Source organism: Mustela putorius, unplaced genomic scaffold, assembly GCF_011764305.1.
Source record: "Mustela putorius furo isolate JIRA1106 unplaced genomic scaffold, ASM1176430v1.1 tig00000596_pilon_pilon_pilon, whole genome shotgun sequence".
NCBI classification, from domain to species: domain Eukaryota; kingdom Metazoa; phylum Chordata; class Mammalia; order Carnivora; family Mustelidae; genus Mustela; species Mustela putorius.
In genome coordinates, this window is record NW_025421428.1 from 15,191,398 (window position 1) to 15,212,787 (window position 21,390).

The 21,390-nt window shown below is 61.5% G+C and overlaps 1 protein-coding gene across 2 annotated transcripts; it reads right to left on the minus strand.

Annotated features, from left to right (window-relative positions):
* Window positions 1–1,303: 1,303 nt before the first annotated feature.
* On the minus strand, window positions 1,304–20,632 carry UBAC1 (UBA domain containing 1). Of its 2 annotated transcripts, none has more exons than XM_045082876.1 (10): window positions 20,398–20,628; window positions 16,711–16,831; window positions 15,790–15,863; window positions 12,219–12,326; window positions 11,104–11,206; window positions 10,686–10,794; window positions 9,825–10,053; window positions 6,726–6,812; window positions 5,940–6,078; window positions 1,304–1,855 (listed from the first exon to the last, which is right to left on the minus strand). In XM_045082876.1, the coding sequence occupies exons 1-10, from the start codon at window positions 20,533–20,535 to the stop codon at window positions 1,740–1,742; spliced, it is 1,224 nt and encodes a 407-aa protein (XP_044938811.1). In that variant the 5' UTR covers window positions 20,536–20,628; the 3' UTR covers window positions 1,304–1,739. The 2 variants fall into 2 exon arrangements, with proteins under 2 accessions (XP_044938811.1, XP_044938812.1); XM_045082877.1 differs by lacking the exon at window positions 1,304–1,855 and adding an exon at window positions 4,919–5,626 and having other exon boundaries at window positions 20,398–20,632.
* Between the last annotated feature and the right edge of the window lie 758 nt (window positions 20,633–21,390).

Sequence of the window (21,390 nt, forward strand, 5' to 3'; positions counted from 1 at the left end):
GGTCCACCCACGCCCACCCTGACACAGCTGCTGGGGACACGCACTGGGGCCAGCCCCTGGGACTCTGCCGTCAGTTGGTCCTGTGGAGTCTGAGAAACGCACGGCCCACCCAGCTCTCGCTGGGCACGGGGACACCCCGCAGACCACCAAGGAAAACAGACACGAAGCCTAAGAGCCATTTGCAGTCGGCCGTTTTAAAGACAAGACGTGACGCCTAGTAAGAGTGCAGAGCCCGTCCCTGGCCCTCTGTCCGGACAGCCGAGGGAACGAATGATGGAGACCATCTGATTCATGACCTTCAAACTGACTTTCGCTGCTCGTGTGCAGAGTCTGAACACCGAGAAGAATGAAAACACCCAGATCTGTGGGGAACAGTTTCTCAGAACACCGCGCCCCGCTGACACGGGGAGGGAGCTGGGCCGAGGCTCCCCGGCAGCGAGGCGGCCCCGGCCTGCACCCGTCCACGAGGCCCACAGCGGGGCCGCCAAGCTGGGCTGCAGGCAGGGGCTTCAGCAGAGAAGTCCGGAGAAGCCTCTGAGACCCGCTGTAAGGGACGAGGAACGAGCAGAGTTGGAAAAGAAGGAACGCTACAACCTATTTTCTCATCTTGCAACATGAACAATTCTTTTTCTAAAAGATTTACCTTCCGGTGGCTCAGTGGGTTAAGCGTCTGCCTTTGGCTCAGGTCATGATCTCAGGGTCCTGGGATCGAGCCCCGCATTGGGCTCCCTGCTCGGCAGGAAGCCTGCTTCCCCCTCTCTCTCTACTGCTCCCCATTTGTGCTGTCTTGCTCTGTCAAATAAATAAATGAGACACTTTAAAAAATAAGTAAAAATAAAAATATTTGATTATTTTGGAGTGAGAGCACGAGTGAGCATGTGAGTGGGAGGAGGGCAGAGGAAGCGGGACAGATCTCCAGCCTTCCCGCCGAGCGCAGAGTCCACACTGGGGGAGGGTGCGCGGGGTGAGGGGACACTTCACTCAAGGACCCTGAGATCACAACCTGAGCCAAAGACAGGAGCCAGGCACTCCACCGACTGAGCCATCCAGGCGCCCCCCAAGTAATGTTTAAAAAAGGAATGGTGGTAGGGGCCGCCGGCTGGTGCCCCGGTTGGGCCAAGGGTGGCCTGGGGGTGCCTGGCCGGCCCCCCGACAGTGGAGTCCCCTCGAGCACGCCCGAACCTGCACTGTGCCCCCAGTCCGCAAGTGCGACAGCTCACAAGCCAGGTGGCAGAGCCCAGCACACCCTGTTCAAAGCGCCAACAGGTTCTTCTCTGGCACTGAAATGATACGGACACACACGATAGGAAAAAGGGAATTTATTTATTAAAGAAAAATCATCTGTGAATTCCTCTACTTAAGTTAGTACTGACGTTAACACTTTGGGTGGAAACATGCCTTCTTCCAAGGAACAAACAGCAGCTACAGGTCGGGTCAAGGAGCACTTCCAGAGCCCGCAGGGGCCCTGACGGGGAAGGCGACCTCCCCCCGAGCAGCGCCACGTCTGTACACATGGTCAGAGGCTGACGCGGCCGCGCACGCGGCCATCACACGGGTTTTCAAGCGAAGATCAAAGCGTGCCAGGAGCCCCACGCCCTGACACCTGGCCCACGGCAGCCAGGGGTCCCCACGCTCTCCGGCGCCCAGCGGGGGGGCGGGTGGGGGTGGGGGGCTGTGGCTGCCACTAGCCCGAGCGCCCGGGACAGGCACAGGGCAGCAGGGTGGGGCGGCCATGTCGCCTACGCGCGGTTCAGGGTCTGGAAGATCCGGGAGATCTGCAGCACCACCGGCCCCGTCTCCGGGTCGTTCATCCACTGGCTGCTGTTCAGCGGGTTTTCCAGCATGTCTTCGAACGCTGTGGGAAGACAGAGTGACGCCGGCTAAGACGGCCCCTCCACACCCAAAAGCCTGGCCGTGCTGTCCCAGAGGGGAGGCCTTGTGTCGCTGGGGGCCACCCGCAAACCCCCTGCCACCCCCAGCAGCATCTGCTGTCCCACACATGTACCCGCCATGGAAAGACCACGGGCCCGGGCCCGGGTGCCGGGGCAGCCCCTGCACTCGCCGGCCGGCCGATGCCAGACAGTGACCGGGCTGGGGCCACCAGCGATCTTGACACAGTCACAGCCTGTGAGTCAGTCGTTCCGCTTCCAAACCCACCAGGCAAAGTCCCCAGATGCAGAAGACAGGGGGACACTGCTGCAAAGTTAACACTATTTGACGGGAAAATCAGAATGCTCTGTCTTAAAGAAAGGACTTTAAAATACATAACCGAGGGGCTCCCGGTTGGCTCAGTGGGCAGAACAGGTGACCTGTGACCTTGGGGTCACTGAATCTGTGCCCCATGTTTGGTGTGGAGACGACTTCATTTTTTTTTTTTTTTAAAGATTTTATTTATTTATTTGAGAGACAGAGAGAGATCTCAAGTAGGCAGAGAGGCAGGCAGAGAGAGAGGGGGAAGCAGGCTCCCTGCTGAGCAGAGAGCCCGATGCGGGGCTCGATCCCAGGACCCTGAGATCATGACCTGAGCCGAAGACAGATGCTTAACCCACTGAGCCACCCAGGCGCCCTGGAGACGACTTCAAAGTAAAATCTTAATAAACGAATCAGGAAGCAAACACAAAATAAACACGTGACTGAGCAATTCCACAGCAAGAAACGAACCGTCTCGACAGTTCCACAAAAGCATCTTCCCCAGAGACCGCGGCATGAGTGGCCCTCGCCCACGGCCAGCACGCAGCCGTCACCCCACGCGCAGGGCACGGGGGCTGCTTCCTCCAGGGCCTGGTGGCTGTTCGGGGTCTCATGGGCCCGCGGCTCCACGGGAAAGGGCGCTTCCCTCGCGTTTCAGACTGACAGCCCTCCTAGCCCTCGAAATAATCCCCGCGGACCGTCCCGATCAAAAGCCTCTGAAAACCAGGCCAAGGTAGCAGAGAACCCGAAGGACACCTGGGCATCCGGGAGAACGGGAGGGAACGCGGGGTCCAGAGAGCGGAGGAGCCCACGTCCGCCTTCCTCCTGGAAGCCAAGGGCCGAACCAAAGCGTGAGGCGGGACACTACCCGGCAGGCTGCGTGGGAGCTTGGTCTTCGCAGGCCTCACATTCGAGAATTTCAGAAAGACAATTACTCAGAACCAAAGGCCGACCAAGTCCGCACGTATGACGAAGGACGGGCGTTAACACGCGAAGACCTCCAGGCCGAGCTCAGAGGCCGAGGCCGCAGCAGGAGCAGCGGATGCTCCAGGGCACGCAGGGACACGAGGCTGGCACACACAGGCGCGGACGAGAGCGGGCGGGGGCGGCCCCAAGCCAGTCACGCCGCACTCCGGCGCGCGAGCTGCCCCCGAAGCAGGAGGTACAGAGGAGGGCGGCCGGCCCACGGCCACGAGGGGAGGAGCCGTGGCAGGAACGGGAGGACAGCGCGTGCTTCACCACCCAAGGCCTCTGCACAGAATCAAGGACCAGCATCGGCTAAACTCCTCTGTGTACAACAGCAAAGCCAAAGCACCTGGGGACGCAATCAGGGAAGCATCCGACTCTGGTGGCTCAGGTCGTGATCTCGGGCTCGTGAGATCGAGCCCCGCATCCGGCTCTGTGCTCAGCAGGGAGCCCACTCAGGATTCTCTCCCCTTTGCCTCCACCTGCACACACGCTCCCTGTGTGTGTCTCTCTCTAAAATGAATAAACCTATGAAAATAATAAAATAGCGAAGCCAAAACGTGCAGCACAGGGGTGCACCAGCAGGACACGGGGTAAAGCGGGACAGCACGTGGGCCCGCCAGTGCTTCGGCAGGTAAGCCGGCGATGGGGCAGCGGCAGGGGGCAGAGGAGACGTCCGCCAGCTTCTGCACCCTCTTCAGCTCGTCCCAGGTGGACTACGGCCAGCGCTTAGCTCATCTGAACCGATCACGGTCATCTTAAACTCTCTTGTCAGGAAGGTGTGTGCACGAGCCTGTGTCCCGGAGGCGTGTGGGCCCAGTGGCCAGGGGAGGCTGTCCTGGGGCAGGCAGAGTGCCCGGGGCACGACACACGCAGCCCCCCTGTGCTGGGCAGCTCGGGACCCCCAGAGCCGTCCATGGGCCACAGCCAGGTGGCACCTACCCTGCCCCCTTGTTTTGGAAACCTGAGGAGAGGCTCCCCGTGAGCCGGACGGTCCCAGCAGAGGGCAAAGACGTTCAGTGAAACCGCACATCCGTCGTGAGGGAACCCTCTGAGAAAAGACAAAACCAGCCGGGAGCAGAGGGCAGTCTCGGAGGCAAGCATTAGAAGAAAACCCTTCAGAAGAGGGTGTGGACCGACCCAAGGCAGCACCTTCTTTCCTCCTGTCAGGCCGGCAGGCAGCACGGGAGCTGGGGAGCCCAGCGAGGCACCCACACGTCCCGCACAGAGAAGGAAAATGCACGTACACACACGCCACCAAAGCCCGGAACTTGGGGACCCACACAAGGCCTCCCCAGCCCCCACCGCACACACTCCCGGGTAGATGACCGACTTAGAGAAGGAAAGCAAACCGACAAAACTTCCAGAAACAAAATCTTCCTCACCTCAAGGCCAGACAGTTTTCCCAGATGAAACATACATGTCCAACTACATTTAAATGTGTCCCCATGACACAGCAGAAACCCCAGGAACAGAACAACATTCACGATACAAAAAAACTGATAAAGGGCCAGTGTCCAGCAGACACGAGGGGCTTTGCAGCTGCATAAAAAATGCTCCAGAGGGGACGCCTGGGTGGCTCAGTGGGTTAAGCAGCTGCCTTCGGCTCAGGTCATGATCCCAGCGTCCTGGGATCGAGCCCCACATCGGGCTCCTTGCTCCGCAGGGAACCTGCTTCTCCCTCTGACTCTGCCTGCCTCTCTGTCTGCCTGTGCTCGCTCTCGCTCGCTCTCTCTCTGACAAATAAATAAATAAAATCTTTAAAAAAAAAAAAATGCTCCAGAGGACGACACCCAGGACGGGCCTTTCAGAGCTGAGGTCCTAGCATGGCTCCCGGAAAGGGCTGGGCCTCACAGCTGTGGGAAAGGGCCAAGCTCACAGCTGTGCCCGCCTGGGCAGCAGGCGCTCTCACTGGGGGGCTGTGCACAGGGCCTGACGCACCCCTGCGGCCCCACCCACATACACCTGGCCTGGGGGCAGCAGAGTGGGGACATGCCCCGTGGCACAGTCACGCTGGGACACAGAGGCCTGCCCGGGACCCACCCTGACAGGAAGGCGGGTGCGAGGGGACGGGGCTCTGGCGACAGAGCTCTGGGGGCAGACATAGGCGGCACCGCCTCCTAGGAGCCTGAGCGATGATAAAGGTTCGCTCCCAGGGCTGGGGGGACGGGTACAGTACGGGAGGTGCCCAGAGGACCCATGGGCCTGGAACACTCCAGACATTTTTTTAATACTGTGTTTTTTTTTAAAATTTTTTCTAAAGATCTCACTTATCTGTCAGAGCAGAAGCCGGCGGAGCGGCAGGCAGGAGAGGGAGAGGCACACTGCGCGCGAAGCACAGCGCCCGACGCGGGACTCCCAGGACCCTGAGATCACGACCCAAGCCGAAGGCAGACGCCCCTTTAACTCCGTCTTCACGCAGACATGTGGCTGTTAGTCTTACTTTAAGTCCGGAAAATCCCACATGCTTCTGCACACGTGTTATGTTCCACAGACAAAATGGAGCCAGAGAAGTCCCTCACCCCAGAAGGGCCAAGGCAAACGGCTTCCACCCAGCCGGTCCAGCCTAGGGGTGCCGCCCACGCCCGCCCACGTCTGGACAAGCCACCCTGACTGGTTCGAGAGCTCGTCCGAGGCCCCCGCACACAACCGCCACCCTGCGGGCAGAGCCTGAGCGCCGGCCCCACAGTGACTCAGGCAGGAGTCACGGACACTGGCGGAGACCCCCATCACTTGTGACACCTGTGGGGTGCCACAGGCCCGCGCTAGGGAAGGCCACGTACCTAGTAATGTTTTCGGGTTAGTCAGGCCCAGCTGCACCACCGGGTTATCCAGAATGGCTTGAAAGAGAGGGCTGTCGGGGTCGATGCCCTTGTCCAGCTCCTCGGGGGACGGCTTCCGGTCTCCCAGCAGCCACTCGCACTGCAAATGCAAGAGCCGGCCCCATGAGCCCCTCCTGACCCCCCACAGCACCAGCTGCCTGCAGACCCAGGGGCTCTGACATTGGGAAGGAAAAGCCACACTGGTCTAGCTGACCCCTGCTCCGCAGCTCAGGCAAACAGCGGCGAGTCCTCGGTCCTCGGTCACTGAAGGGGGATGAGGCAGGACCCAGCCCGAGTAGTGGAAGGAGGAGGAAGAAACGCACGGAACCCAGGGCTGTGTCCCCGGGAAGGCCCGGAGCTGGCTGGTGGACAGCCGGGGCGTCCGAGTCCCCAGAGCGCAACGCCCCCTGCCAGCCACCACGCCCTCCCAGGGGAACAGGAGAACAACATTCAGAGAGAGTCTGAATGTCCGCCAGCCGCTGGTGCGTGTCGCAGAGCGGGATCTGCCTCGGGGTCACTTCAACACGCTCAGCGAACAAACACACCCGCCCTGCCAAGCACGCGCTTTCTCAGAAAGACAAAGAACATGTAAAACATTTTATGCCCTCGAACCCTCTCCTCTTGCTGCACCAGGGAATCAGACAACAGGTGGCCCACGGGAGGAGCCGGACGCACACGGTCCCAGGCCGCGTCCCCCTCCGCCGCAAGGGCGAGGCGGCGTCCGGGCGCCCCGACGGCGGTACTCACGGCGGCGTTCTGCTGGTTGTTGTTCACCCGGAGGGCGTCCATCACTTCCTTCTCGTCGAAGCCCATCTCCATCAGCGAAATGACCGCCTGCAAGGGAAGGCAGAGACCGCTCAGAGCCCGCGCGGGCCATCTTTCACCACGGCATCCTCGCGGGGGGGCGAGGAGGTTGGCACAGGACATTGTGGGGCACAAGTCTGGTTCCCTGCGGCTTCACGGATCGCTGGAGTCTCCTGAGCGACAGACGGACCACGGCCAGCCCGAGTCCGCGCGGCCACAGACATGCCCGAAGCCTGCCTCCCGCCGCTGCGCGGGCTGGCCATGCCCACGTGAGACCCTCGTAGGCTGGACCCACGGTCTCCACGACCACACGGGAGCTCGCAGCGGACGGCCTCGTGACCCAGAATAGAAGGTATTAGGAAGAGGCCATGTAAGCAAACCCGATCTAAGTGAAGACCAAAATGGCCACATTAATATTCATTTGTGAAGAAAAAAGGTGGGAGAGAGAGTTCTTCAGGTTTTATCTTTAAAAATTGACACTAAAATTAGTTTTAAACATCTCAGGAGTATTAAGACAGAAGCTGTACCTCAAACATCTGGTGATTCTTAGAGGGAACAACCCAAGGTCATTGGGAGGTGGGGGACATGTATGTTTTCATGACAAAAATCACATAAGACACTACAGCCTTCACTTTTCTCTTGACTTTTTATCTTTTTTATTACTAATTTGAGAGCGAGCATGCAGCAGGAGTGGGGGGAGGAGCAGACTCCCCGCTGAGCAGGGAGCCCCACCCAGAACTCGATCCCGGGACCTCAGGATCACAACCTGAGCCGAATGCGGACGCCCAGCCATCGGAGCCACCCAGGAGTCCCTATTCTTGATTTTCACACAATTTTTAGAAGAGTCCACTTGGGGGGGGGTAAAGATTTTATCAAGTTAATTCTTTTTTTCTTTTTTAAAGATTTTACTTATTTATTTATCTGGCAGACAGAGATCACAAGTAGGCCGAGAGGCAGCAGAGAGAGAGGAGGAAGCCGGCTCCCTGCAGAGCGCCCAATGTGGGGCTCGATCCCAGGACCCTGAGATCATGACCCGAGCCGAAGGCAGAGGCTTAACCCACTGAGCCACCCAGGCGCCCCAGGTTAATTCTTTAAAGATCAAATCACACTCTTGTGGGGTTCCTGTCTTCTTCCTGCCAGGCGCCGGGGCGGCAGCGCTGGGCAGCAACCTGCAGAGCCCCCGTGCGCCACCCTCTGTGGGCTGGACTCAGCCGAACTAGACCGTCGAGTGTCCCAAAGAGCACCCGACAGGAAGGACGTCAGCTGCACATGGCAGTCAGGACTGACCTTCCCCGGAGCCAAACGGTCGCCGGGGAGCTGAGCTGGCAGCCTCTCCCCACACAGCCCACATCCCGTGCCTTCCTGCACGGGCTCCCACCCCCAGGGGGGCTCCACCCCTGAAAGCAGGAAGAAGGACCCACTGCGCCACAGTCGGACTCCCAAGTCACATAAGCTCGCCCAGAACCCCCCACTAAATCCAAGGAGCGTGGCCACAGGGAGGCCACGAGCCTCTCCCCTCACTCACCCCTGCCTCAGCCCGGGAAGCGATGGCCCAGGACTTGTGCACAGTGACCACAGGGACGCCTCCCACCTTCCTGCCAGGGGTCTGGGCACTCACCCCTGCCTTGCCCGCTGCACTTGGCTGCCCCCACCCCTGCAGCTGGCATGGAGGGTGGTGGGGGCCTGACAGCAAAAAGTCTGTTTCGGTCTCAAGCACAAACCCCGCTCTCGGACCCGGACTTCCCGGGAAGCACGCAAGCGCCACCGACCTTATAGACTCTTCTCTCCAACGGCGTAGGACCAAAGGCTGGATGAGCCTCGACAGCCCTTTCTAGTAGTAATCACAGAACGTCTACTGCCAAGAGGCCACAGGAAGGCCCAGCAGAAATGCACGTCTCAGGAGAACGGTGCGTCGAGACAGCAGCGGTGGTCCCCACATGCCAGGCTAGGCTGGCGGGCCGGATGAGGATGACGCAGAAGCGCCCTCAGGGGATGCCCAGAGCCCCAAGGCAGAGCACAAACCGCCCCCAAGAGCGCGGCTGCCCGTTCCACAGGGCTTGGCCCAGCACACCCCCCGGACTCCAGAAAAACCTGCTCCAGCTCAACAGAAACGCTGCCGCATGCACAGCTGAGCTCACCGGAAAGCCAAGAGCAGCAAACTTGTGGGACAGAGGGGCTGCCGTGGCAGGTGGCAAGAGCGGTCAGCATGGCCTGGGGGACAGGACGTGGGCCATGGGGCCCTACGAGGTGAGCAGCTGGAGCTTAAAACTAGGACCCTGCAAAGAGTCTACACCCCTCGAGCTGCAGCTATGCCAAAACGGTGGCCTGGCAGCCCTGCCTTCGTGGCTAACACGGAAGCGGGCCCCTGGCAGGAGGTGCCACTCAGCCCAGGGAAACAGCCTCAGAACGACCCGCGGCGGGCAGCCCACAGACCGGCCACCTGGGAGTCCCTGGAAACACAAGCCTGCAGGTAGGTGAGCCCGCCCGGACGGCACGGGGCTCCCCGCAGAAGCAGACGTGTGGACTCAGAGCCCTAACAGCCAAAGCCCACAGATCTGTAACCAGAAAGAAAAACGCAGGCTTAAAGCACCAGACGCGTCCCAGGGAAAACCAAAAGCCCAGCAGAGAACAGAACAGTAGCCACAGAAGCATTAAGAACAGGACGACGGCAAAAGAGCAGCCTGAACCCATGGCAATGTCGCCCCCAAGTACAACCAGCGCCGGGCGGGCCCCGGGACCTTTGATCCTGCAGACACCCCGGTTCCCAGATGGCCGGCGGCTGCCCGGACTCCCCCCTCTGGGTGGCGTCCTGGCCCAAGCCCGTGGCTTGCCAATATCGACAACATAAACGAAGCCCTGCTGTAGCTCTCAGGAGATGACAAACGTCTCGGCAAACTACTTGGAGAAGAAACACCCACCGGGATCCATGTGGGGACAACTTAAAACTGAATTTGGGCCCGTCTACGAGCCCCTCACTGAGCTCCACTCCCGTGCGGAGGAAGAGCAACCCCGCCTGGCCACCCCCGGCCCCGGAACACATACCCGAGCGTCAGCCCGAAACTCCCTTTTCCTCCGGATCTTCTTGAAGATCTCCGTTAGCTCGTCTCTGGGCTCTTCGTCTCCTGTGCTCGCCCCAGCAGCCTCCGGGGAGGCCTCGGGGGCAGCCTCGGCCTGTGCCCCTTCCGGTGAGGCCTGGCCTGGGAGAGGCGCGTCAACCGTCGGGTCCTCCGCGTGCTCGATCAGCCACTCCATGGCCTGAGGTACCGACATGCTGAAAGGCCACAGGAGACTCTTTCCAGCACCCCCAGGCCTGTCAGAGGGCCTCGAGCCTCCCTGACATCCCCAGGGAAAGCCTCTCTGATAGCCAAAGTCAGGCGTCTCAGTACAGAAGGGTCTGGAGCTCTGGGCCCTGCCCCAAACGACCCCAAGACCCTGGCAAGAGCGCAGAAACCCAAGCACTAAGCCCAGAGAACGAACCCGTGAGGTACACAAGAACCAAGGCCCAAGGCAAAAAGGAGCAGAGCCCGTGGAGTACAAGTCGTGCACTTCGGGTCCAGTGTAGGCACGGAAGCGAGCAGCTGCGGCCCGGCGAGCCTGGGGGGCTGCCGGGGGGACACGGCACGCACCGCCAGCTGCCACGTCGCTGACACACCAGGCTCCCACGTGGTGCCTACAATGGGCCCGGGGAGGACTGCAGTTCAGCCTAGCCACAGCGCGCTCCCGGCAAGGGCCACGGTCCCGAGACGCCCCACCGAGTCACTCCTGGGACGCACACCGAAACGTCTCACTTTAAAAACTCACATCTACTGTACACGGTTCAACCTAAGACTCGGGGACGGAGGAAGTCGCCCCAGGGGAGCCCCACAGCATCGGCAGCAAGGGAAGGAGGCGGCCCGGACGTACTGGTTCAGCCTAAGGGCCTTGGCGGCCCTGGTCTCCGGGAAGCCCATCTCCGTGAGCTGCCGCAGGGCGGCCTCGTCCACTCTGCCATCCTCCTCCTCGTCCAACATCGCTGCGGGCGAGAGACGGGGCCACCTGTGAGGGCCAGGCCAGTGCGAGGGCTGTCCCCCAGCCCGGAGCCCGAGGGGCCCACCTGCAGGCCAAGCCCCCCGGAAACACAGCACGTGGACATGGAGCCCTCGGCCGGTAGGCGGAGCAGGAGCCCCGCGGCCACGGGAAGCACAAGCAGAGCCGGCGCTCCCGATACTGACGCGGGGATCGTGAGGAGTGCGAACGGGACCGTGGGGCGGACACAGCCGCCGGGGTGGGGGCACGCCGTGGGGTCTGAACGCAGGATCCGGGCCCCGGGCTGCGCGCATACCATTGGCCTTCTTAAACAGTTCAACCGCGTCCGGGTTCAGCGCCAACAACTTCTGCGCCACCTCGATGAGCGACACCAGGATCTTCCGGAGTTCTGTCTGGAACTGCGGGGGAAGAAAAGACTCTGACTTCTCCAAGTGCCCCAGAGACCTGCCCAGATGGGCGACCACACTCCTGGGCCTACAACTCCGTCCCCGGGCATCCCAACCACGCCACTCTCGGTTCCGGAGTGTGGAGACGGACGGAGAGGAGGTGGGTGAGGCCACAGGGTGGCAGGAGGGCTGTGTGCCTGGCGGGGAGGAGCGGCCTCGCGGGCTGTGTGCACGGCTTCTCAGCTGGCGACCCAGAGAAACATCTGGAGACACGGCCCAGCCCTCTGGCCAACGTGGAGAGCACAAGCCCGCTATGTAAGCAGAAGAGATCAGCCTGACTGGATGGGCTTCCCAGAGCCAGACTTCCGATTCTCACCCGGCCAGAGGCCAGTTGGCACAGCAGCATCGGCGGCAGCCGGCTGGCCCCCGCCGAGGAAGGCGGCCACTGGGAACGCATTCAGAAACCCCAACAGACGGTCCCCAGCCCCACTGGCGAGACGGGGATCAGCCACCCCTTTCCTACAACAGGCCTCAGACAGCCACTGAGCGCCCCTGCTGGGGCAATCCTGCACACAGCCCGGGCTGTGGTCAGAGCCCGACGCCCTGCTCGGCAGGGCACCCTCTGCTGCTCCAATGAGCAGGGCTCGTGGCAGTGCTCTCGGATGAGATGGCCATGCCGTCCTAGCTGTGCAGCGTGGGCGTAACCCCAATTCTCGGACGGTCCACGGGGCACTGGACACACAGTGTATTTAGCCTAGAACTTTCCAATCCAAAATAACTAACACTCCGGACTTCTAGCTACAAATTTTTGGCAAATTAGAGCAAAACCCTAATATTCTCCCAGTGGGATCAGTCTTGGTCCTGCCTTCCGATGTCTTCAAACCTTCTGTTTTGGAATAACTTTCGGTTATACCCAGGGCTCCTGCCTGCCCTCTCCCCCGGCTTCCCAAAGCACCGCCGAGAAGCCGTGCGGCCCTCACGCAGGCGTGACGGGCCCGCGGTGCAGCCCACAGTGAGCACTCACGTCTCTGATGTTGGTCTGGACCTCGGCCCGGTCCATGTTGTGGGGCGGCACGCTGGCGGTGGCTCGGTAGATGGCCTCCCTGTCGGGGGCTTTCTGCTCTTGTTTCTTCTGCGGAGAAGAGTAATCAGAAAGTCGGAAGTGAGGACGAGCACCGTGACGGGCAAGGCCGTGTGAGCCAAACACACAGGGAGAGAAGCACTCTCATCGGCAGCAGAGGGTCCCTGTGGGTTCGGCGCTCACTTGGGACACAATTCCTGCCTGTTGTGCCAGAGGGTGGCAGGGCCGGAGAAAAGATGCAACGGTCCCCTGCAGCCACAGAGAGAGCATCCCACGTGAGCTGTGGCCGTGCGGGGCGAGGAGCACGCACGCACCCCGCCTGCGTCCGGAAGCCCTCGCAGCAGCATGTCCGGACTGGACTATGAGGACTCCGAGACCGAGAACGGGAGAAATGCAGACCATCAACCCAGACAGAAACAGGGCTCAGCAGAGCGCACAGAGAAGCCCGACCAGAAACAAGGCCCGGCCAACTCCAAGCCAACACCACAGTCCGAAGGAAGCCCGCCGGGCTTGGAGCGAGCAGCCAGACCCGAGAACAGGGCTCCTCCACCGCCCTGCTCAGCCAGCAACCGCCTGGGGGAGCAGACGTGGGGAGCCCCGAGCCAGGGAGCCTGGGCTCAGCAGCAATAAAAGGCGGTACCATGCTAATCCTCGCCAATGAGACCCAACCCCGGCCCCCACCGCGTCAGGGACACGAAGCAGGAGACCTTCCGCTGTGGGGCGGGGGAGCCCAGGGCTGGGTCTGCCCCACAGGGAAGCCCGGTGGCAGGTACACCCCACCGGGCACAGAGAGCAGCTGGTGAGCCCCCATGCCTCTGACTGGGAAGGCGGCCCAGGAAGGCCGGGGGTGGGCGGGAAGCCTCCACCGCAAAAGACAGAGACCGAGACAAGAAGCGGAAAAGGAGAGAAGCCGGGAAAAGAGAACCAGAGGAAGAGCACTGCGTGACGGAAACCGCGAGGGAGACGGGGTGCGACCACCGGAGGCCACGTCCCCACGGGAGACGCACACTGTCACGGCCAGATCAACAGGCCGCAGCGGGCAGAGGACAACGTCCAGGAAGTCGCCCTGAAGGCAGGTCCAGCATCCAACCAACAGCAACGCCAGAGGGAGGAGAAAATGACGGGAGGGCATTCTCCGAAAACAATCCAGGGAAGCTTTCAGAGCAAACACACACGGGTCTCCAGACACCACATGCCACACGCAGCAGACGCCGAAGTCGTGAAGTCCCAGTGCCCTCAACAGCCTCTCCACCCGCGGAGAGACCCCGGACAGAATGCAGCATGCACAGGAGACGAGTCAGGCCCAGCCAGTGCCGGCCGCGTGGCCACCCTGGGAACAGGGACCATGGCCTTCTCCGTGTGTGCACGTAGCTGGCCCCCCCCAGCAGCCCCTCGACGCTGCAGTACAAGGGCCTCAAGACTCCCTGACCTTTCTAGAGGCCGGAGAAAACCAGGCGCCACCAGACCAAGGGACAGTCAACAGCACGACACTGGATCCTGCAGGCAGAGTTCGAAGATGGCCCTAAGAGCCCACTCCTGGCAAAGATGCCTGCACGATGCCAGAGCCCGTGAACAGATAGCCGCTCCCTGCGGTGAGGTCACACTGTGCCACAGCCAACCTGAAGCAAAAGAAATGACCCACCTTGGGAGGCCTGACCTAAGCAGGTAAGCCCTGAAAAAGGAGGGGGTTCTTTCTGGCCGGAGATTCAACACGTGAGAAATTCTGTTGCTGGTTCCAGAGATGCAGGCCCCTTGTGCCGAGAGAAAGTCCCCCCCAACCTGGGCTGCCAGAGGAAGGAAACGGGGCCTGGCCTTCAGCCATACGCACTGCCAACCGCCTGAAGGATCTGGAAGCAGACCCTTCCCCAGAGCCTCCCCGGAGGAACGCAGACCAGCCACACCTTGATTTGAACCCAACGCCCAGGGCCCAGCCGAGCCCACCCAGACTGCAGGTCTGCAGGTCAGACCAGGAGCTGTGTGCAGTTCTAGGCCGGTGTGTCCATGGTACTGTGACAGGGGGCAACAGGAAGTGTCCAGATACAGCAGGTTCAGAAGCTCTAACACAGGGTGAGGCGAGAAGGCCACGCTGCACGGCAGGCCTGGAGACCCGTGAGGCAGAGGGATGTGGCTGGAAGAGCTGGAAGGACATCTCCAGGACAGCAGGGACCGGCAGACGGCCTTGTACATAGGACCCTGCTTTCAGAAGGATCTATCAGTCCCGGCAAAGAATCTGAAAGCTTAGCGATACGCCTGCAGAAAACACATCGCTGAGGCAATCGCTGAGGCAATCGCTGACTCCGGGAGAAACGAAGTTGCATTAATAAGGATGAAATAATCCAAGAACCCCTCGCTCCTGACGGAAAACAGCGCATGCACGCTAACCCCGATGGAAGCCCTGAGACCTTCAACCTGTGTCAGGATCTAATCCTCCAAACATCAAGGAGCCCAAAAACCAGAAAATGATATTCTGAGAAATACTCAATTCTGCGTGTGGTTTTGAAATCAGAAGAATTACTGGGGGATGGGGAAAGAGCTCCAAGAGGTCGCCTTCAGGGCGCGTGACGCTGGTGGGAGGAGGACGCTTCTGTTAAGAAACCAGCTACGTGATCTGACTTTAGAAACGCAGGTTACTTTCCCTTAAAATTAAGACTAATTCTCAAAAATAGGTACTAATGTCGTATGTTTCACTTTGTAAATACGCGCACAGAAAAGGTGACCCACCAAGTGAGGTCCGTGGGTTGCTGCGAGGCACCCAGAGGTGCAGGGGCGGTGGAAACCCTGCTGTCTACACTGGTCACCCAGGGCGAACACTGTAACCTGAGAAGCGCGGGCGGCTCTCAGGGCGCGGCAGGGCAGGCCCAGATCTGTCTCCTAGAGATGGGGTGAGCTGCTGGCTCGTGGGCGAGCGGGCTCCAGCCAGGTGCGGCCACAGATAAGAAGGGCACACGAAGCCCAGGGCCACCGGCCCTGCAGCAGGCCCTCAGATAGCTCAGCCCGCTAGCAGCGCAGGGCCCAGCCCACGGAGTCCGGTCTGCTTTCTTGGGGACTGAGCACTCTCCTGAGCATTTCAAAGCACAAACAAGAAACTCCACCCAAGAGAAACAAAGGAAAACCGTGAAATCAGCACGGCTGCCCGCTCGAACGGCACGGCTTTGCACCGGGCATGGTGTGAGGCCTGCCTGGCCCTTCCCTGCGCATGCGCCTGCCCTCCTGGGAGAGGGGCCCGAGTGTGTCACTCGCCACCCCTTTCCTGCGCTCCTTCTCCCTGTCCTGTGGGCACAGGCCTCGCCCGATGAGAGGCAGGCCTGACAGCATCTCCGGAGTTGCACCGACCCCAAGACCATACTGGCCGCCGGACCAGCAACCGGGAGAGGCTCGGCCACGACAAGAGACCCCCAGTGGTTGACTGTCGGCCTGCTGGGTCTGGGAATGACTCATTCCCAGAACGTTTCTTTCTCACAGGCTGGAGGCTGGAGACTAACCAAGACTTCCAGTTCCACACTCAGAAACTCACCTTTTCTTCTGCCGAGACGTCAGCCATCTTAGGAAGTGGAGTCGGAGCACGTTTCTTTATCAACAACAAGACATCTAGGGAGATAAAACGCCGTCAAGCTGGTTACCGATCTCTTCCATAAGATGGCAAAACGGGTGCCAGAGGAGCAAGGGTTCTCCCAGGTGCGCCCAGGCCCAGAGCCCACGCACACCCGTGCCTCCCCGCCTTCCTGCCCACGTACAGGGGCGCGGCAAGAACCTGGCCGTGGGTCACACAGGTGGCCGGTGGCCGAGGAGACACACACAGCACAGCCCTGAGAACCGTGCAAACAACTGGAAGAGAACCCGCAAAATGTCCTCATTCCCACAGGCACGGGGTCCTGAGGCTGGAGAGCTGGGGCCAACCCTCAGAGCGAACCGCCTGCCCGTGGGCTGGACCGCGCCGGCGGGGGTTATAAACAGCGTGTTCAGGAGAATCCCTGAACTGAAATCACCCTTTGAATGACAAACACAAAACTACAAGCTTCTCCCCAGCGCCTCCCGACACAAACTCGAAGCAAGGGAACGGGTGTGCACGGAGTCAGAGTGTCTTCCGAGGGCATCGGATACAACGGCTGTGACTGGACTTTCCCGCCCCAGAAGGAAGCCGGCAGCAGCTCCCGAGGCCCTGGTCCTGCTCTGACACAGAGTTACAAACACAGCTCACATCTGGCTTCTCAGATGGATGCTGCTTGTCCAATTTCGGTGCGCTCTGTTTTTCACAAACGGCCCATAATGCACACTTTGTTTCAACAAAGGAAGAATAAAAGCATCTCAGCTGACCCAGTTTCCCCGCTCGGCCCCAGCCTGGAACACAGACTTGGATGCCAAGGGTGCCTCTGCCTCTTGCTCCCCCACTCCCAGCTGTGCCGAGGCTCCCACCGCTGCCCCGCGAGGCCCCTACCTTGGTCTTGGACATTCTCTTCCAAGATTGTTTTGGCATCGCTCAGCACCCTCTCCGAAGCAGCATGTATCAATTTGTGATGGGTCACGCTTTTGGGGTCTTCCAAGCTCCCATGGGCACACTGGGGGGGGGGGGGATCATATATTTAAAGACAAAATAAATCATAACCGTAGTGATACTAGGACCTGACACCCTGAGCCACACCAGGCGTCTATTGGTCACCAGCTAGAAAATGAAGGCACAGACCAAGTCAAAGACCCCCCCCCATGAATGGTGGAAGGCAGACAAAATGCCATAACATCTGATCCCTCCGGGCAGCGATCTGCCCACCGACCAGCTAAGTCGTCCTGAAATAGGCGCCCAGCCTGACACAGAACACCCTGCTGCTAGAAGCGACCTGAATCGCTTCCTTCGTCCAGAAGGATCCAGAGAGTCATCTAAAAATGAAAAGAGCAGGGCCACTGTTCCCTGAAAGATCGAGGTATGATTTGTGCACCTTTTCTCTCTTCCGGATGGGTGAAGGGGCTGAGAGAAAGCAGAGAGAGAAGCTGGTCCACGAGAGCCAGAACTAGGGGCCGGACCGCTTCACCACCTGCGCGAGCCCGAGGGCAACCAGCCTCTGTGTGGCCCCTGCTTCACCAAGTGACCACCACATGGACCTTGAAGCTGCGGGAGCCGCTGGCAGGCCCCTCCTGGGCGTTCAAAGGGGGTGGGCTGGCACACAGCTACAGCTCACAGGACCCCAGGGACCCCAGACCGCAGCACTGGGGCGGGGGGCGCGACATCCAGGCCGGAGGGGGCTGCAGCGACATCCGGACCGTGAAAGCTTCAGGGCGCTGTCGCACACTCACATAAACTGGCCGGGCTGAAGGGGGCGGAGGTGGAGCCCAGCCCACAGGAAGATGCACTCCTACCACTTACGACAGCAGACACCAACCCCCTCGCTCGCCTTGAATTCAACACTGGCTCTGCTCCAGAAGTACTGGATGTGCTTCTTCTAACCCTGAAATCTGCAGGCTAGTGGATTCAACACGTTCCGAATACAGTCTCGGAACAACCATTTTCCAAAACCACCTTCATCTGGCCCCCAACACCACCAGCGTGAGGCGTGCCGGCAGCGTGCCAGGGGCACAGCACAGGCTGAGTCACCCGTACTGCGCGATTCCTTCACTCTGGGTCTTTGTCCTCAGCAGAAGCCCTCGGAGCAAGTGAGCTAGGGCAGCCAGAGAGCCCCATAAGAACCCAATGCCCGGGCAGGGAGGCTGTGACACCTCCTGAGCCTGCCTCCTCCCCAGGAGAGCCAAGAGGGGGCTCCCACACCTGACATCCTGTGTCATCCCAAGACGCACTATCATGGGACCTAAGAAACACGAACAGCCTGGGGCGCCAGGATAGCTTAGGTCATGATCCTGGGGTCCTGGGATCGAGCCCCGCAGCGGGCTCCCTGCTGGAGAGGAGTCTGCTTCTCCCTCTGCCTCTGCCCCTCCTCCCTGCCCATGTGCTTGCTCTCTCTCAAATAAATAAAATCTTAAAAGAAAAAAAAGAAAGAAAGAAGAAACATTAACAGCCATATGGACAGGAACCGTATCCTGTCGTGGCAATTTCATGAAAGATCTCAATCAACATTAAACCCCAAAAAAGAGCAAACCAAGAGTAGCACCCCAGCTCCCCTAGAGATTTTTTTTTTTTTAGGATTTTATTTATGTATTTGTAAGAGAGATAGAGAAAGAGGGCACGCACACAAGTAGGCAGAGAGGCGGGCAGAGGCAGAAGGAGAAGCAGGCTCCCCGCCGAGCAAGGAGTCGATGCAGGACTCGATCCCAGGACCCTGGGATCATGACCTGAGCCAAAGGCAGTGGCTTAACCCACTGAGCCCCACAGGGGCCCTTCTTCAAGAGTTCCTCAATGAGAAAGCACTACACTCCCAACAGTGTGGACCCCCACTGTCCCCTCCATGGGCAGGGCTCCGCCTGAGCCCGCACCAGAACACAGTGGGAAGGAGACAGACGCTCAAGCCCAGGCCGAGCCTCACTGCCCGCAGCGACAAGACATTCAGGGAACGGTTTCTGGGGGACACTCGAGGCTACAACTTGAGAATGCTCTCTCCTAACTAACACGTCCTGGCTGGCTCGAGAGGCAGCACGCCCTGCCTGCGGAACACAGGATGGGCTCGGAGGTGGGAGGACTTTCTGAGAACGCAGCTCCCGGGGCCCGGGATTTGTACCGTTCCTCCACCACAGAGTGGCATAAAATCTCAATGCAAAGTAGAAGAGTGCCAGAAAAATCCCAGACGACACACCTCACTCCCGGCTGGGATAATAAATATCAGGTACATAATAATTAGCATCTCACTCCAATTGGCTGCCTAATGACCGTCAAGAGCTCCGGAGATCCATCAGCTCCCGTTTCCGGGTCCCCTTCACGAAACAGCATCAGGACGGCTCCGCAGTGAATTAGCTGAACGCAATCCCCATTCACCCCCGACTTCTCCCTCCCCAACTCAGCAGGTGGCCTGCCATGTCCACGCAGTCCTGGACTCTCAATCCTCCCCACGTGCCCCATGAATCCACACGCTTGTTTGGGGCGCACTGGGGGTCCGGCCCTGCACCCGAGAACACAGGCCCAGCCCTCGGGGAACTGCTGTCTTTGATGGGCCGCCAGGGAGGGGACACAGCATCTCAGGGAGGCTGTTGTTAAAACGCTCAGCGCTACACAAACACGGTGAAGGCTCTCCCAGCCTGGCCGGTCCGGGAGCCCCAGCCTGCTGGCTGAGTGCTGTCCTGGGGTTCACGGCAAAAGCACCCGGCAGGAGAAAGGACGGCATGCCTGCCGGGGGCTGCCAGCCCAGAGCCCCCTCCGCCCAGGGCCCCCTCCTCCTCCGTGAGAGTCACCCACATCCAGCGTGTTCCAGAAGAGGGCTCACTGGTAACCAGAGCGCTCCCTGGCCTGCCCTGGACAGTTACTGGTGCCTCCGGAGCCCTTAGGCGCACAACCCAGAGCTGGGCAGCGTGGGCATGTCGCTCCGCAGCGGTCATCGCTCGGAAGGGCTGAGCTCCGCTCTGACAGGGCTCCGTCCTGCCCAGCACCGTCTCCCCGACGGCCAGAGCGGGGCAGGCGGCCGGCAGGGGGAGGCGCGCAGAGGGAAAGCCGCCCAGGACTCGTTCCAGACGTGAGCAACCCGAGGAGCCCGCCGGGCCAGCAGCACGCACGCGACTGCGCCGGGAACACCGTCTCCCAGCGCCGCGGTCCTGCCCCGGGCCCTGCCCACGAGTCCGTGTAAAGGCCTCGGGCAGGCAGGGCTCAGGGGCAGCCCGGCCCGCGGCGGTTCGGCGGCAGGAGCGGCCAGAGCCGGCGCTGGCCCACAGGCCGGCCCGCAGGGAAGGGAAGGGGAGGGAAGGGAAGGGAAGGGGAGGGACGTCTCCACGGCGCGGCCCCTTCCCCGGGCACCGGGCACCGCTCCCGGGGCCTCACCCCAAGGGCAAGCACGCCCAGCTGCCGGGAAACCAGAAGGGCCTGCCGGGCGCGGCGACGTCGCGTCCCCTGCCTCCGTGTCCCGCCTGCCCCCGGCTCCTCGGGCTGCCGCGGGACTTCAACGACCCGCGCCGGGCGGGGGCGCGTCCGGAGGGCGGCGGGGGCGGCGGGGCGGGGCCGGGGCCGGGGCCGGGGCCGGGGCCGCGGCGGCCTTACGTGCTTGAGGCAGCGCTCCTTGAGCTTCTCCACCGCCGTGTCCTCGGTCGCCTCCTCCAGCCACTCGGCGCCGTCGGACGCGCAGATGTGCAGCCGCAGCACCTTGCCCGCGAAGATCTTCTCCTCCTGCACGAACATCGCGCCGCCGCCGCCGCCGGCCTGCGCCCGCCGCCCGGGCCGTGAAGGTCACCGGGGCGGGGCCAGGCCGCCCGCGCGCTCGCTCGCCGGCCGCCGCCGCCCCGCCCCGGCTCCCCTCGGCCGGCCGCCCGTCCCTGGCCGCGGGCCCAGCGGTCGCCTCGCTCCCGCCGCCGGGCCGCCGGGGGCGCGCTGGCTGCGCCGCGACGGAAGTGCGTCACAGCGCGCGCCCGGAGCATGCCGGGAGATGTGGTTCTCCGGCGGCCTCGGCGCGCCCGCCCCGTCCCCCGAGCCGGAAGTACGTCACAGGGCGCTCCCGGGGCATGCCGGGAGCTGTCGTTCTGGCGCTGCTAGGTCTCTCCAGCCCCGGCCTGCGCTTTGTGGCTTTCGGCCGTGGCCCGCGCGACCCTTGAGTGCCGCGGTCCGTTCTGAGATGGGCTCTCGGTGTAGAGAACACAGCCAGTCCCCGGGACTGCGGAGGGAAGAGCGGCGGAAGACACGCCACACTGTCTTTACGCAGACGGCATCGTTTGAAAGGATTTTATTTCTCGGACAGAGCGCGCGCACGCAGGGGAGGGTCAGGCGGGGGAGCGCGCACGCAGGGGAGGGTCAGGCCGGAGAGCGCGCACGCAGGGGAGGGTCAGACGGGGGAGCGTGCGCACGCAGGGGAGGGTCAGGCCGGGGAGCGCGCGCACGCAGGGGAGGGTCAGGGCCGGGGAGCGCGCAACGCAGGGGAGGGTCAGGCGGGGGAGCGCGCGCAGGGCAGGGGAGGGTCAGGCGGGGGAGCGCGCACGCAGGGGAGGGGGTCAGGGGGAGGCGCGCACGCAGGGGAGGGTCAGGCGGGGGAGCGCGCACGCA

What these genes read in the sequence shown, in the direction of transcription:
- UBAC1 (XM_045082876.1), bottom strand. Translation starts at nt 20,535, where the DNA reads ATGTTCGTGCAGGAGGAGAAGATCTTCGCGGGCAAGGTGCTGCGGCTG. An exon ending in AGAGAATGTCCAAGACCAAG is followed by an intron (nt 15,864 to 16,710) that starts GTAGGGGCCTCG and finishes TTATCTCCCTAG; the next exon opens with ATGTCTTGTTGTTGATAAAG. An exon ending in TCCAGACCAACATCAGAGAC is followed by an intron (nt 11,207 to 12,218) that starts GTGAGTGCTCAC and finishes CTTCCCCCGCAG; the next exon opens with TTCCAGACAGAACTCCGGAA.